Here is a 15809-nt window from a genome sequence, read left to right as displayed (position 1 = left end):
ACTCACTTTTGTTGCCAGAGGTTTAGACATGAATGGCTGTGTGTTGAGTTATTTTGAGGGGATGGTAAATTTACAGTTATACAAGCTGTATACTCACTAGTTATACTCACTCACATTGTAGCAAAGTGGGTTATTTACTAAAGGACAATCCACTTTGCACTACAAGTGCACTTGGAAGCACAGTCACTGTAGATCCGAGGAGGGCATGCAAGGAAAATAAAAAAACAGCATTTTAGCTTGCACATGATTGCAGGATAAAATCAGCAGAGCATCCCCTCATTTCAGATCTACCCCTTAGATTCAGACCGACTGCACTTCCAAGTGCACTTTTAGTGCACTTTCAAGTGCACTAAAAGTGCAAAGTGGATTTGCCTTTCGTAAATAACCCCTAAAGTATCCTTTCTTCAGTGTTGTCACATGAAAAGATATAATAAAATATTTACAAAAATGTGAGGGGTGCACTCACTTTAGTGAGATACTGTATGTGTTTGCAGCTTTAAATATTTTTAAATCTATATGTATAGCACCTTTGCGTGTTTTTTTCTTTTGTTTAAACTTATGATATGCACCTATGATTTTTTTCTTTTCATTTTTTGAAGTGCAAATATTTTGTGGTTAGGGCTCTGCCCAAAGGACTGCTTCTGTTAGTCTCTTTAAAGTAGAGGTCTACCCGTCACACAAAAAATTTAAAATCAGCAACTACAAATACTGCAGCTGCTGACTTTTAATATATAGTCCAGGAAGCCTGCAAAGTCGGCACCCCAGCCGATCTTAAGATTGGGTTGGGTGCAGCCGTCGCCATTGCCGGTAAGGGAACCTAGCAGTGAAGCCTTTTGCACTTTCTAATTGGCCCAGCGGCAGAAGGAAGGAGGAGGGATGCCGAGCTTCGCCGCGGCACTGTCTCTGGAAGTGGGGAAGGGGGCCTGTCAAAAACAGGTCCCTGTTCCCCCCTCCCCCTGAAAGGTGCCAAATGTGGCACCGGAGGGGGGGGAGGAGACGAATAAGCAAACGTTTCACTTTTGAGCGGAACTCCGCTTTAATACTTTTGTGTATACTATATGATTTAATAAATATTACATATCAATAGGAAATTAAGATCTTTGTTGATTTTATTGTACTATTTATGACATATAAATAACACTGGCATATTTCAAGTTCGTTTTGATATTTCAGTAAAGGTAAAAGGTAACATTTCACAAAATTATAATATTTACTCTTACTTAGGAAATACAAATTTGAGTATAAAAATATATATACAACTGTTGCAAGTAATAAAAATATTACATTAAAAATGAAGTTCAAGTCATGATGTTAACATTTGTATACATGCAAAAAGAATTTTTATATAGGAATATTTTATTAGTCAGTCTATGCAAACCAGGAACAGTTAAAGGATGGTGAAGCTACTAGTTGGCAGCAACCAGACAATGAAGCCATACTGTAGTTCCCTGCAGTGGTGGAATTTGATAGACCGTTGATAGTCACCCTAAAAATGAAAAAGGCAATAAGATTAGTGAGTTCTTATGTCATTATTTCTAATTTCTAATTTAAAACATAAAACATGAAAACCAACAAAAATATTTTGTTATATTTAGATAGAATAGACATAGGTTAGAAATTCTGAAATGTAACAAAAATAGTAGCTATTATTGCTTAAAACTACTTAAGGACCGAGCCTCTTTCTGAGATTTGATGTTTACAAGTTAAAGCAGTTGTATACCCACTGAAGTTTTTTTTTCCTGACCTGCAAAGGAAAAGGCATAATGAGCTAGTATGCACTGCATACTAGCTCATTATGAAATACTTACCTTAGAATGAGGCCCCGACATCTGGCCCAATCCACGCCGAGGGAGTTGACATGTTCCCTCTGCGTTTCTTCTGGGTATCGCGGCTCCAGAGCTGTGAGTGGCCGGAGTCGTGATATCGTCTCTCCCGCCCATGCGCTCGGGAGATTTCTTTCCGGCAGGGTCCGGCGTCTGCCGGACTTACAGCCGAGAATCCCCTGTGCGGATGCGCCGCTACAGTCAGCGGTGCATTGCGAGGGGAATATCTCCTAAACCGTACAAGTTTAGGAGATATTTTTTTTGACCTACAGGTAAGCCTTATTATAGGCTTTCCTGTAGTGTAGGTAAAAGTCATTTTTATGACTATACAACCACTTTAAAAACAGTTTTTGTTTGCTAGAAAATTACTTAGAACCCCCAAACATTATATTATATATTATATACACATATATATATATATATATATATATATATATATATATATATATACCCTAGAAAATAAAATGGCGGTCATTGCAATACTTTCTGGCACACTGCATTTGCACAGCGGTCTTACAAGCGCACTTTTTTTGGAAAAAAATACACTTTTTAGAATTAAAAAATAAGACAACAGTAAAGTTAGCCCAATTTTTTTTTTGTGAAAGATAATGTTACACCAAGTAAACTGATACCCAACATTCAAAATTGCGCTCGCTTGTGGAATGGCGACTAACTTTTACCCTTAAAAATCTCCATTGGCAACGTATATAAAATTCTACAGTTTCTGAATGTTTTGAGTTACAGAGGAGGTCTAAGGCTAGAACTATTGCTCTCGCTCTACCAATCACGGCGATACCTCACATGTGTGGTTTAAACACCGTTTTCATATGCGGGCTCTGCTCACGTATGCGTTCGCTTCTGCACATGAGCTCGGCAGGACGGGGCACATCTAAAAAAAATTCTTATTTATTTATACCTTTTATTTTTTATTTTCACACTGTTCTGTAAACATCCCTTGTAATAGAAAAAAAAGAATGACAGGACCTCTTAAATATAAAATCTGGGGTCAAAAAGACCTCCGATCTCAAATTTACACTAAAATGCAATAAAAAAATCAAAAAATAAATATAATAAAAAAAATAAAAAATAAAAATGTTGCTTTAAGAGCTATGGGTGGAAGTGATGTTTTGAAGTCGCTTCCGCCCTGCAATGGTATGGAGGTGGGTGGGGCCATCTTTCCCTCCATACCAACCCAGGGAGAGGACCCAATTGCCTCTGCCGCTACTGACGGGTCCAAAGAGGGCACCAGAGAGCGTCAGGAGAGGGGGGCCCCTTTTCCCGCCGCCGATAAAAGTGATCTTGCAATGAATCTGCTGCAGAGACCACTTTTATCTGAAACCGGACCGCTCACTGAAGAAGAGCACACCGGGGTTATGGTAGCTAGCTGCTGCTATAACAATAATATCCCTCTTCAAAGTGGCGATGTATATCGGCGTGAGCCGGTCCGGAAGTGGTTAAAATAAAACGTCCATCCTAACACATAAGTCCATAATAAATATTCATATTTACTAAATTATATAATGTTTTTAAAACATGCAGTAATTCCAAAGAAGTTAAAGGAATTGTAAATTCTTTGCATTAAGATAAAAAGCCTTCTGTTCCCTGCAGCCCCCCTAATATTTACCCGAGCCCCATTTCTGTCCAGCGATGTTCACGAGTGTCTTGGACGTCCAAGACTCTCCCTCCTGATTGGCTGAGATACAGCAGCGGGGTCATTGGGTCCAGCTGCTGTCAATTAAAGTCAGTCAGCCAATCAGGAAAGAGAGGGGACGGGGCCAGGCCGCAGCTCTGTGTCTGAATGGACACATGGAGCTTTGACTTGGCTCAGGTGCCCCCATAGCAAGCTGCTTGCTGTGGGGGCACTCAACAGGAGGGAGGTGCCAGGACCACTGAAGAGACTGGGGAAGAGGAGTATCCAGGCTGCCCTGTGCAAATCCACTGCACACAGCAGGTAAAAATAACCAGTGGTATCACTATGGGGGTGTGGGGGGGCGGACCGCACCCGTGGGACAACCGGCAGAGGTGTGACACCCAGGGCCGGCTACTGGATTGCCTCCACCAGCCACTAACACAGTGGAGCAGGAGAAACACTCTGTCTCCTGTACAAAAGACAGAGCAGCGCTGAATACACAAAAGGAACTGCCAACGTTGAACACCTGAGTTAACTTTCCAAGTTCACCAGCAGTTGATTGGTTTATAGGCAGTCCTGGCAACCAATCATGAGCTTCTTAATATGAAAAATTAACTTCAGCAGCTCCCGCCCTCTGTTCAGAGCTGCCCTGTCTCCTGCTCTGTATTCATGACCTCTAGTAGGGTAGTAAGGGGCAGAGCTGAGGAGGGGCCATGTACTGACACTGTACAGGGGTGCAGAACTGGGTGGGGCTGTGTACTGACACTGTACATGGGTGCAGAGCTGAGGTGCTGTGTACTGACATTGTGCAGAGCTGGGTGGGCTGCGTACTTACACTGTGCAGGCGTGTCCAGAGCTGGGGGGGGGGGGCTGTGTACTGACACTGTGCAGGGGTGCAGAGCTGGGGTGCTGTGTACTGACAATGTGCAGGGGTGCAGAGCTGGGAGTGGGCTGTGTACTGACACTGTGCAGAGCTGGGGGGGGGGGGGTTGTGTACTGACACTATGCAGGGGTGCAGAGCTGGGGGGGTTGTGTACTGACACTATGCAGGGGTGCAGAGCTGGGGGGCTGTGTACTGACACTGTGCAGGGGTACAGAGCTGGGGGGCTGTGTACTGACACTGTGCAGGGGTGCAGAGCTGGGAGGGGGCTGTGTACTGACACTGTGAAACTGTGCAGGGGTGCAGAGCTGGGAGCGGGCTGTGTACTGACACTGTGCAGAGCTGGGGGGGGGGGGGTTGTGTACTGACACTATGCAGGGGTCCAGAGCTGGGGAGGCTGTGTACTGACACTGTGCAGGGGTGCAGAGCTGGGGTGCTGTGTACTGACACTGTGAAGGGGTGCAGAGCTGGGGGGGCTGTGTACTGACACTGTGTAGGGGTGCAGAGCTGGGGTGCTGTGTACTGACACTGTGCAGGGGTGCAGTGCTGGGGCGGTCTGTGTAATGACACTGTGCAGGGGTGCAGAGCTGGGGGGGCTGTGTACTGACACTGTGCAGGAGTGCAGAGTAGGGGGGCTGTGTACTGACACTGTTCAGAGCTGGGGGGCTGTGTACTGACACTGTGCAGGGGTGCAGAGCTGGGGGAGCTGTGTAATATGCAGGGGTCCAGAGGTTCAGGGATCTGTGTAATGTGCAGGGATGCAGACCTGCAGGAAGGGGGGCTGTATAATGTGCAGAGGTGCGGGTTGGGGGAGGGGCTGCGCAATGTAAAGGGGTCTAGAGGTGCAGGTGGCTGTGTAATGTAAAGGGTGGTTTCCTACATTTTTCCCACAGTTATAGCTGCAATCTTTGCCGCATTTTCAGAAAACCAGAATATATATTTTTGGGGTGGGTGGGTGACACCATGTTTTACACCACCAGGTGACACCAACCCTAGTGACGCCACTGAGTATAACATGTTTGTTATTTTTATTAAAAAAAGAAGGGGCTTTACAATCACTTTAAAGTGGAGTTCTACCCCCCCCCCCCCCCCAAAAGATGAATGTGCTTAAAACAGATAAAAATAAACATTTGGAGAAAAAATGTTTTTTTACTCACCTCTAAATGCTTGTTGCTAGGGGGTCCCTCATAGTCTGCCTCCTTCAGCGACTGGGCTCCTAACGTCACTTCCCTTGGTTCAGGAAGGGAGATCACCTCTCCCCCCTTCCTCTAGGCAATCATCTGGGACACGTGACAGATCCCAGATGATTGTGCGGCCAGCCACGGTGTGCGGCGTGGCTCGCACATGCGTAGCGGGTGCCCGGTTGTGAAGCCACAGCCGGGTGCCCACAGTTAAAATGCAGGCGCCGCCGAGCGGAGGGGGAGACGAGTGGGGCTTCGATCCCGCATCGCTGGACCATGGGAATGGGACCGACCGTAAGTGTCTGATTATTAAAAGTCAGCAGCTGCAGTATATGTAGCTGCTAACTTTTATTTATTTATTTTATAATGGGAACGCCGCTTTAAGTTCAAGAGCAGAGAAAAAAAATGTCTCCACTCTTTGTGTGCCTCCACCCATAAATGAAAATATTGATAACCACAGTTTATCCACTTTCAACAAACACCACATTGTGCACCTTACCAGATTCTAAGATCCCATGTGCTGAACATATCCCCTGCATGGAAAGGAACTTGCTAAAACTTGATGTAGCCCATACCAAAGCACCCCAGCTTTGATTTGTAGCTGACACTTGCTTTAAGAGCAAACGACAGGTGTTGGGGTGCCATTTACGCAATGGACTTATGTAGGCATAATGCAGTACTGCCCATTGCTGCAACATGTGTGATAATGTGTGTGATAGTGCATTAACACAGTTCAATAATATGACCTCGGCCATACACAGACTTTGCGCAACTCTGCATGTACTCATCATCCATTTCCTTTTTGTGTGCTTAAACTTTTATATCATGATCCCAAAAGTAAATACTATAATTCTAAATAAGTAAGCACGTTAAATTAAGCTAAAATGCTAGCCAAGCATGAGAAAGGTGGATAATTTCCACCAAAACATACTATATGTATTTCTTTTTAGAGATTCCACCGGGATTTCTTGAGACTATAGGGGGGATTTACAGTACTAAAGCTAATGCACATATAATCTGGTGCAGCTGTGCATAGCAACCAATCAGTTTCTAGGTTTTAGCTCTCGTTCACACTGAACGTGGGTTTGAAATCTTTCGTTCAGCTGAACCCGTATGATTTCAAACCTGCATTTCAGTGCAAGTTCAGAGGGGGGTTTGAAAGACATCCGTGCGGGTTCATGTACAGATGTCTATCGAAATTACCCTCAAAGTCTCCAAAAGTAATGTAGGAACTACTTTTGGAAATCGGTGAGTGGCGCCGCAAAGTCGATGATTGGGACAGTGCTGTTGCCAGCAATAGGCTGTGAATTGGCATGCGATTTGACATGTCAAATCGCATGTCAAATTGCGCCAATGTTAATGGGGGCTCATTGTCAAAGCTTAATTGAACAAGCTGAAGTTAGAAGTTGATTAGTTACTATGTGCAGCTGCACCAGATTCTGTGTGCATCAGTTTTAGTAACCCCCCCCCATGCGACACCACCATAAATTTTTTATGGTTTTTACGGGTAGGCAGAAATCCATGTTCTGGGAGTATCTGCCCTCTAAAAGATTATATAAGACATCATCTGGCTCAACATTTGTAATGCTGAACTGGAAAGAATGACCTTTATGAACACAGTCTTTAACTACGTAATTTTTCAACATTTTATTTTTACTTCCCTATGTTTCCTCACTGATAACAATCACAATTTGCCGAGAAGACACGCATCCTTATCATTGTGGAAAGCAAGTGTTATCTAAATAATTTCACATACTTACTGTTTATATAAAGTCAAGCAGCAGTCAATTATTTCTGGTGAGCTAGCAGGCAAAGTGGTGGAATTGAGGAAGGAATTTTCTAATATATCCAAACATGATCCTTGTGCTACTGGTGAAGATAATATTCCTGCAAATGTCAGAAAAATTATAATTGGATAACAGCTAGTAAAACTTTGTATACATATAGACACAAAAATAGGATTTTTGACCTATTGTAAAATCCTTTTCTTGGAGATCACAAAGCCCTGGTTCACACTAATGCAATTTCCTATGCGTTCCAGAATAGTCCAGACTATGGTGTGGTGTGATATGATTTTTATCTTCATAGAGTCTGAGGAAAACTGCATAGAAAACACATGGGTGCTCAAAGACTATGTGATTCCAGTGTGATTTCTAGCACACTATAGTGTCTTTCTTTCCACATTACATTGGAATCACACCTGAATCGTATGTGAACCTGTATGAAGTCGCACAGAACATTATCCTTGAAATCGCACTAAAAACCTAAGTCAAATTACACTGAATAAGAGTGAACCTAGGCTTAGGGACACATGGTCAAAAGGAATTCTGAAATGTATGAGCTATGCTGCTGTTTACAGGACAACTGGACACTGGTAAACAAAAATGCTGTTAGTCATCCAGGTAAAACCACTCGCGCTCCCCTCATAATGTTTTGTGGAAAAGCGGTAGAAGGATCTTAAATAAAGGAGAGTGGGACCTGTGTCCCTTAATGGACTACAAGTAAACGATTTTAAGATGTCTTATTTTTTACTCATGCATTAAGAGACAGGGGGTCAGAAGGAATTTCAAGACATATGGGTTGTCAAAAAAAGCTGCCCAACAGCACGGGTGGGCAACATAGCAAACAAAATACTAACAAGCCCACAAAAACCAACTAGGTGAAAAGAACAGGGAGCTCAAAGCGCTGCCTGAAGGTACATATATTCATAGCTGGCGTCAGATGAGGTCTAAACATCCACCTGATAATGTGTAAAACTTGGAGAATGTGTGAACAGATAACTAATTAGCATTGGTGTGAACCTGTAATTATGCCATGCCGACTCTAATGCGGCGTGCACGCGTTCGGAAAGTCCAAGAACAAACATTTGTTGGCGGGAAATTTTAGAACCTGCTAGCCAACATTTGTTGGTGGAAAATCTGACAACAAATTTCCGATGGAGCATACATGTGGTCGGACTTACCGCCAAGAAGCTCACATCCAACATTTCCCGTCGGAAAATCCGATCGTGTGTATGCGGCATAAGGCTGAGAACTGAGCGATCACATGACCGCTGATTGCTCTCCACTGTGCTCTTCCAGAGCTCGCTAAAACCAGGTGGGTGGATCCAGAGTCTAGTCTCGGGAGGGGCACTTCCAGAAAAAATATTTTTTGAGGGTAATTTATTGGGGAAATGGTTGGTGTTGGCACTTCAATCATCCTGGCACCATGATTGTCACTTGCCACTTCGCCTACCACATGTTGCGGATTGTCATTTACCACGTCGCTTGCCACACATTGCGGATTGTCACTTGCCTGATCACCTGCCACGAGTTGCAGATTGTCATCTGCCATACCACCTGCCACACGTTGCGGATTGTCACTTGCCTGCTACAATTTTTACTTTCCTGTGTGCCACAGTGAAGTCAGCAGCAGAGAGAGAGAGGATGCAATCTCTCTGCTGCCCGCGGCTGCCTTAATCGTGAGAGCAGAACTACAGGGATGCAGGGTGGATGCCTGGCAGTGAGAGATGATGTCATCTCTCTGCTCCCCCACCTGTGGGCCTCCTGATTGGCCAGCCACCCACTCACCTGCTGACTGGCCCGCCCGCTCACTGACCGAGCCATCCACCCATTCATTTACCCGCCCGCCGTGCTGCCGCTCACTCTCCCACGCGCCAAGCTGCACGCCCACCGAGCCGTCTACTCACTCGTCCCCTGACTGGCTCCAGCTCTCAGACATGTGCTGCCAATAAGGTAGCAGGGTTACTCCAAACAATGTTGTTGAGTTATTGCTGACTTTAGGTCACAGGGGTACAAACATAAATGTACTCCAGTAACTAAGAAAATAATTATGGCCATACTTCTTTGGCCATACTTCTCTTTTAAGCCTGTACTTAAACTTGAAGAAAAAGTTGCCCAAGCCAGCTAGAAATGGTGGGAAAATAAGCAGATTTCCCATAGGTTGACATACTGGAATGCTGAAAAGGTCAGTCTGAAAGATGTAACTCAGAGACAAACTTGAATAGCTCATACCACATCCAAGCAATGGTGCAAATATTTACCTTAGGATGCACTGGTGGAGGACACATAAATGCAAATGAAAAGAAGAAACCAGGAAGAAAATATACTCTAACCCTGAAGACAGCCTCATCTCTGTGTAGAATGGGAAATGGTTTCTTTGCAACACAAGGCCACTATTTCAGAAACTCCACTCCCAGAAGTGATTGGAATATAGAAGGCCACCTTGTGAGTGAGAGTTGACAGGGAAATAATAGTAATAGGTTCAAAGGGCAGTTTTTGAAGAGCAACAGAACCAGTAAAGTTTCCACAGAATCACAACTGGATATACAGGTGGTGCTATATGAGCCACACTCTTTACCATAAAGGGAGAGCAAACCAACCAAGAGTTAATCCAAACCAGATTGGAGAAAAATCAGGATGGATCCCACGGAGTACTTCCTGGGATGAAATTGCCTTGTCGCAAACTATGTGAAGTGTGCTTTCCAAGTGTGGTAGACCCTGTGAAATGTGGGTTTATAACTAGGAATAACTGAATCAAATAGGCCGCTATCCCTTAGGATGTAGGCTTTAACAGCCATGTGGCCAAAGCTAGTGTATTCAATATAGGGTGGTAAACTTGTCCCTAGAACATCTGGGAGATCCCACAGGGTATCTGCCAGGAGTCTGATGAAGTCTAATTACCACATTCACCTGTCCCTATTTGATACAATGATAATCTTCGGTATACCCACCACTTTGATCCTTGAGCAGATGAGGCAGAAACTTCAGGAGGAAAGGCATAGATTTAAATGAACTGATCCCATATAGTCTTTAGAGCATCTACTGCCATGACTAGGAGACCCTTGGATCTGTAAACAAACTTGCTCAGCTGGTTGGTGAATACCCAAGGCAGAAGGTCCATGTCCATCCTTGCTTTTCTGCAATAGAGTTCCTGAAACACTTTTGGGTGAAGAGACCATTCTCCTGAGTCCAGACATTGTTGACTGCGGTAGACTGCCCATCAATTTTAAATGTGTGACAGGCCAGAAGCTGAACAACTTCTCTGAGCTGTGAAACTTGTGGTTCCTCCCTGGCGATTGTTGCATGCCACTGCTGTAAAATTATCTTTCTTTGGCCACCAAATCCCCTGTACCAGGAGGATGTCTAGGACTCCTCTCTAGGCTGTCAGGCTGGTATCAATAATGATAACCTTCTAAACCAGTGGAAAGAAGGATTCCTCTGACTCCAGTGCTGGAGCAGGGCCAGAGACAACCAGGTCCTGAATCTGTGAATCCAGAAAAGGCAACTGCTTATCTCACACAGAAAGAATATTGAATTGCAATGGTCTGTAGTGGAATTGGGCATACGGGTTTGCCTGGAAGGTCACAATAAAACCAAGAACCCTCATGCAAAGCAGAGAGTTGAACAGTTTATGGACTGTAGAGCCTGGAGTTTGTCTCAAGGAAGAAAGACTCTGGACTGAGCAGTATCTAGGAGAAGACCTAAATACTTCAAGCGATAAATCGGTTTGAGCACTTCTAAAGGTTCAGGCTCTATGCAGAGCTTGAAGAGTCTTTTGAACATTGACTGATATTGTCTGAGCCAACTGTTCTCTTATCTGGGTTGTTCTCATATCACACAATGGGAACAAACCTGTGAATGTAACAGAGCAAATAGTGTGGCTAGCGCTGTGGTGAATTATCAAGGTGCAGTGGTCAGATCAAAGGGAAAGGCTACAAACTGGTAGTGTTCTGTGGCCATATTCTGGGTTGCTTTGATGTACTACAAAGGAGGGGACATGTAAGTAAACATCTTTGCTATTCACAGAGGCCAGAAAATCTCCCAGATGGAGGGAGGCAATGACTTATCTAGTGGATTCCATGTGGAATTCTTGCACCCGAACAAAACATTAGAATTAATTTACTAAAGGCAAATGGGCTGTTTACTTTGCAAACACAGCTCATCTCTATTGAAGAACAAATATCTTGAGAAAAAAGATCACATTTCTGAGAAGAAACTTTAATGTTCCTAGCACAATAGCAAAAAACTAAAGCATAATGGGAGTGGGAGGGATTTAAACCTAGTTGACTAACAGCTTTTCTTTGTTTTCCAGTATCTGATTTCCCTGTAGGCAGCAGTATAACTCATAATTACTCAGAATTTGATTTGACCTTTCATCTTTTAGGGAATGATTGATTGAAAAAGGGACATTTCTAATATTTACCAGCCTGGTTTGTGAGAAACACAAAAAAAAAGTCCTTAACTCCCACTGCACTGAAGTGCATGATGCTGTTCCACAAACAAAAATGTGATTGTTAGAAGATGCGTGGGAGTGCCATTAGCAATTAAAGGGATTGTAAACCCTCATGTTTTTTCAACTTAATGCTTTCCATGCATTAAGGTGAAAAACCTCCTGTGGTGCTGCAGCCCCCCTCCCCCTCAAGGCCCAGTTTTACTTACCTAACCCTGATCCTTGGCCGGGCCGGGCACGAGCACGCCAGCTCTAGCTGGTGTCTGGTGTCCTGATTGGATAGATTGATAGCAGCCCAGCCATTGGCTCCCGCTGGTGTCAATCAAATCCAATGATGCCACACCAGGGGGCGGAGCCGAGTCCTGCATTCTGTGAATGGACACAGATGCAGGACTTGGGAGCGTGCCTGCACAGGTGTCCACCATAGGAGAGAGCTTCTCTAACGTGGACACTCGATGCGGGGAGGGACCCCAGAAGAGGATGTTCGGGGCCACTCTGTGCATAATGAACTGCACAGTGGAGGTAAATATGACATGTTATGACCCCCTTTAATGGTATTGCCACTCCTCTGCTAAAGGGCAGCACTTTTCTGTGGTAAATATACTTAAGTGCTGATATGGGATGGTGATAGTACATAAAAAGGGGGGAATCTGCAGCTATTCATAAGTGATCTGAACACCAATAAAAAATATTGTATATAAATAATAGTGCGCTAAACACAAAAATGTATAAAATATAATACAATAGAGGATGCAATAAATATGTAATGATAAAAATATATATAAAAATTAATGTGCAATAGTCCACGTGCAAACAAATATTAAAAAAAACTTCAGTGATGAAAAAATGTGAATTCAAATATCTCCATATTCCGTGACACACTCTGAAGAGTACAGGTGATAAAGAAGATATTAATCACCACCACCTCTGTGTGCAATGCCTACTCACCTCAAAAGGAAGGCCCTTTTGGGTCTAATCATGCTTTTTTGTATAATAATCCAGAAAATCAGCCGAACAAGGCACGACAAACATCAGCTGTTTGGTTCAGAATGCAGCAAACTTCTCCCCATATATTGGCATCAAAATCTCCAAGTATATATTTTTTTAAATGCCAGTTGCCTGTCTTTAATGCTCATCCTCTGGCAATCATATTTGAATCACTGACCCAGAAGAAGGGCAGATAACTGCCTAAAACTAGTCTTGAGAGAAATACGAAGCTTGTCAGTTTTACATCCTTTTGAAAATGCCAGTTTCTACCTAAAACTGCTTCTGATACAGACACCTGACTCCAGTCACTTCCCTGTCAGATGTCGGTATCAGGAGAAGCAGTTTTAGGTAGAACCTGGCAAAATTTATAGTTGGAGATTTTGATGCCAATATATGGGGAGAAGTTTGTTGGATCCTGAATCAAAGAGCTGATGTTTGTCGCTCCTTGAGAACTTCACTTCACTGGAAGGGGCCAAACCCAACCCCTGAAAAACAACCCCACACCATAATCCCCCCTCCATCAAATAATTTGGACCAGTGCACAAAACAAGTAAAGACATGGATGAGCGAGTTTGGGGTGGAGGAACTTGACTGGCCTGCACAGACTCTTGACCTCAACCCGATAGAACACCTTTGGGATGAATTAGAGCAGAGACTACGAGTCAGGCCTTCTCGTCCAACATCAGTGCCTAACCTAACAAATGCACTTCTGGAACAATGGTCAAACATTCTCATAGACACACCTCTAAACCTTGTGGACAGCCTTCTCAGAAGAGTTTAAGCTGTTATAGCTGCAAAGGGTGGGCCAACTCAATATTGAACCCTACACACTAAGACTGAGATGTCATTAAAGTCCATGTGTGATCAAAGGCAGGCATCCCAATACTTTTGGTAATATAGTGTATGTGTTTGGTATCTGCTGGAAAAAATTTTTTTTCTAAGATAAAGATTTTATGCAAATAACTAGAAATATAAAACCTCAGTTTACAAACTTGCAGACATCCTACAATTTAAATGGAATTGACTAAGAGCTTAGTGTGAACCAGTTTCCACTGAAAGTGAACCTGTTAACATTAAAGACAGCCCCTGCAGCATGGTATACCTACCTTTCCACCTCTTGCCAACCATTTCACTCATGACTAGAAGAAGCACTGTGTAAACTCCAAGTTGACCCGCATCAGAACTTACAGAATGCTAAGTGCCCCCATGTGCTATTTTAATCAACCTTCTAGCTTCAGAAACAGAGATAAAATTGTAAATTGTAGACCTGGATATAGTATCAAATATAAACTTCAAGGCTTTGTTTTGCTTAGTGCAGAATTCTTCTTTTAGACAGTACCTGCAATACAAGCTGTCATAAAGCAAGCCACCGTACCAGCGATCATAGCTCTGATAGCACCTGCGGCAATGTCACCTTTCCTGCTAGGGGCCATGGAGCCTAAAACACATAAGCAAAGCCAACATGAAACAAATAAATAATATCAAGCAATATGACATTTGGTGTATTACATGTCCAAATACTAAACAATTGGGCTACAAGTCATGCACACAAGTTCTGTGATGTAAATTGGCCTTTAGGCTAGTATCACTTTGAAATTGTTTAATTTTATAGGATTTTTTACACTTATCATTGTTTCTAAATATTATCTCTTTGACTAATAGTAGAAGTGTTGTGCACACAAATTGCTCTGTACTGTAAACAATCATTTTTATAGTAAAAAATGGCTGCCTGCAGAAAATGATCTTCCAACAAGCTGGAATATAAAAACTGTAAGGGGGGTTTAGGACTTTTAGATGAAGCAATTGTATAGTGAAAACAAACTGTAAATGAATAATCTTTAAATATTTAATTGAAGACATTCATCTAGAATCATGAAGAATATAATTTATTTCATATACATATATACTGCACATAAGGCCTGAACATAATGAGTAAGATAATATAGTCAAAGACGATATAAGATCAAAGTCAAATAAATAAGTAAATAAAAAAGGAGAAAATGATTTTGAAAAATTATAAATGCTATGGCGCACAAAATGCCACAGCGACAGACCCAAAACTGGCATATGCACCCACAGGGTATATACAGATCTATTGGCTAATTTAAGAACAATATCATAAAATGTTGATAAAAGCTGGGTAGGGATCAATCCATATGGAATACAACTGTGTCATCAAGTATAGCTCAACACGTTTCGCTGGTGGCCTTATATAGTGTGGGGCGTGTACTACACAGCCTGAGCTATGATTGGCCACAGGCATCCTGCCTGTGGCCAATCATGGCTCTCCTCGCTGCCGGCGCTGTGATTGGCCAAGCATGCGGGGTCACAGTGCATGCTTGGCCAATCATGAGCCAGCAATGCACTGCGCCATCGCAGTGCATTGTGGGCCGTGAGCGCCACACGAATTAGGTGCGAACGCCCCCTAACGTTCGGAATTCGCTGAACAGGCGAACAGCCAATGTTCGAGTCGAACGTATGTTCGACACGAACACGAAGCTCATCCCTAATTTATTTATTGCAGTTTATTCCGTTTAAAAACATCACAGGATATGTGTACAGATACTGCATTGCTGGACCATAATGCATTCTGACCTTTTTAAACTCCCAATGCAAAAGACACAGAAAGTATTTAAATACTCTGTACTTTTATTAAAACCCGTCTGCTCCTTAAAGTTACCCAATCAAGTTCAAGCTCCAAAGGAGACTAATTCCCCCGTACACACGATTCTGCCATCGAAACCGTGGATTTTTGGTCAAAGGTTGTTGGCTTAAACTTGTCTTGTATACACATGAACACAAATGTTGGCCAACAATTACGAACCTGGGAAAATGGTGACCTACAAGGCGTACGATGAGCCGAGAAAAAGGAAGTTCAATAGCCAGTGTGGCTCCTTTTGCTTGATTCTGAGCATGCGTGAACTTTAGTGTGCCAGACTAGTTTACACATCTGACTTTCCGACAGCAACGTTTTGTTGGTGGAAAATTTGAGAACCTGTTAGCAAACATTTGTTTTTGGAAAGTCTGACAGCAAATGTTCATTGGTGCATACACACGGTTGGACTTTCCGACAATAA

General features: G+C 43.2%; 1 protein-coding gene across 1 annotated transcript in view; it reads right to left on the bottom strand.

Annotated features, from left to right (window-relative positions):
* Positions 1-1091: 1091 nt before the first annotated feature.
* The window catches only part of SLC28A3 (solute carrier family 28 member 3), a 95531-nt gene continuing 80813 nt past the window's right edge, over positions 1092-15809 (bottom strand). Inside the window, exons 16-18 of the mRNA XM_077474854.1 lie at positions 14072-14170; positions 7275-7401; positions 1092-1486 (exon numbers count right to left, since the gene is read on the bottom strand). Coding sequence (XP_077330980.1) covers positions 1369-1486; positions 7275-7401; positions 14072-14170 — 344 coding nt within the window. The 3' untranslated portion in view covers positions 1092-1368. The remainder of the gene's footprint in view (positions 1487-7274; positions 7402-14071; positions 14171-15809) is intronic.

Source organism: Lithobates pipiens, unplaced genomic scaffold (assembly GCF_037356315.1).
Source record: "Lithobates pipiens isolate NorthernLeopardFrog02 unplaced genomic scaffold, aLitPip1_a1.2 Scaffold_13, whole genome shotgun sequence".
NCBI classification, from domain to species: Eukaryota; Metazoa; Chordata; class Amphibia; order Anura; family Ranidae; genus Lithobates; species Lithobates pipiens.
This window is presented reverse-complemented; position numbering and strand designations above follow the sequence as displayed.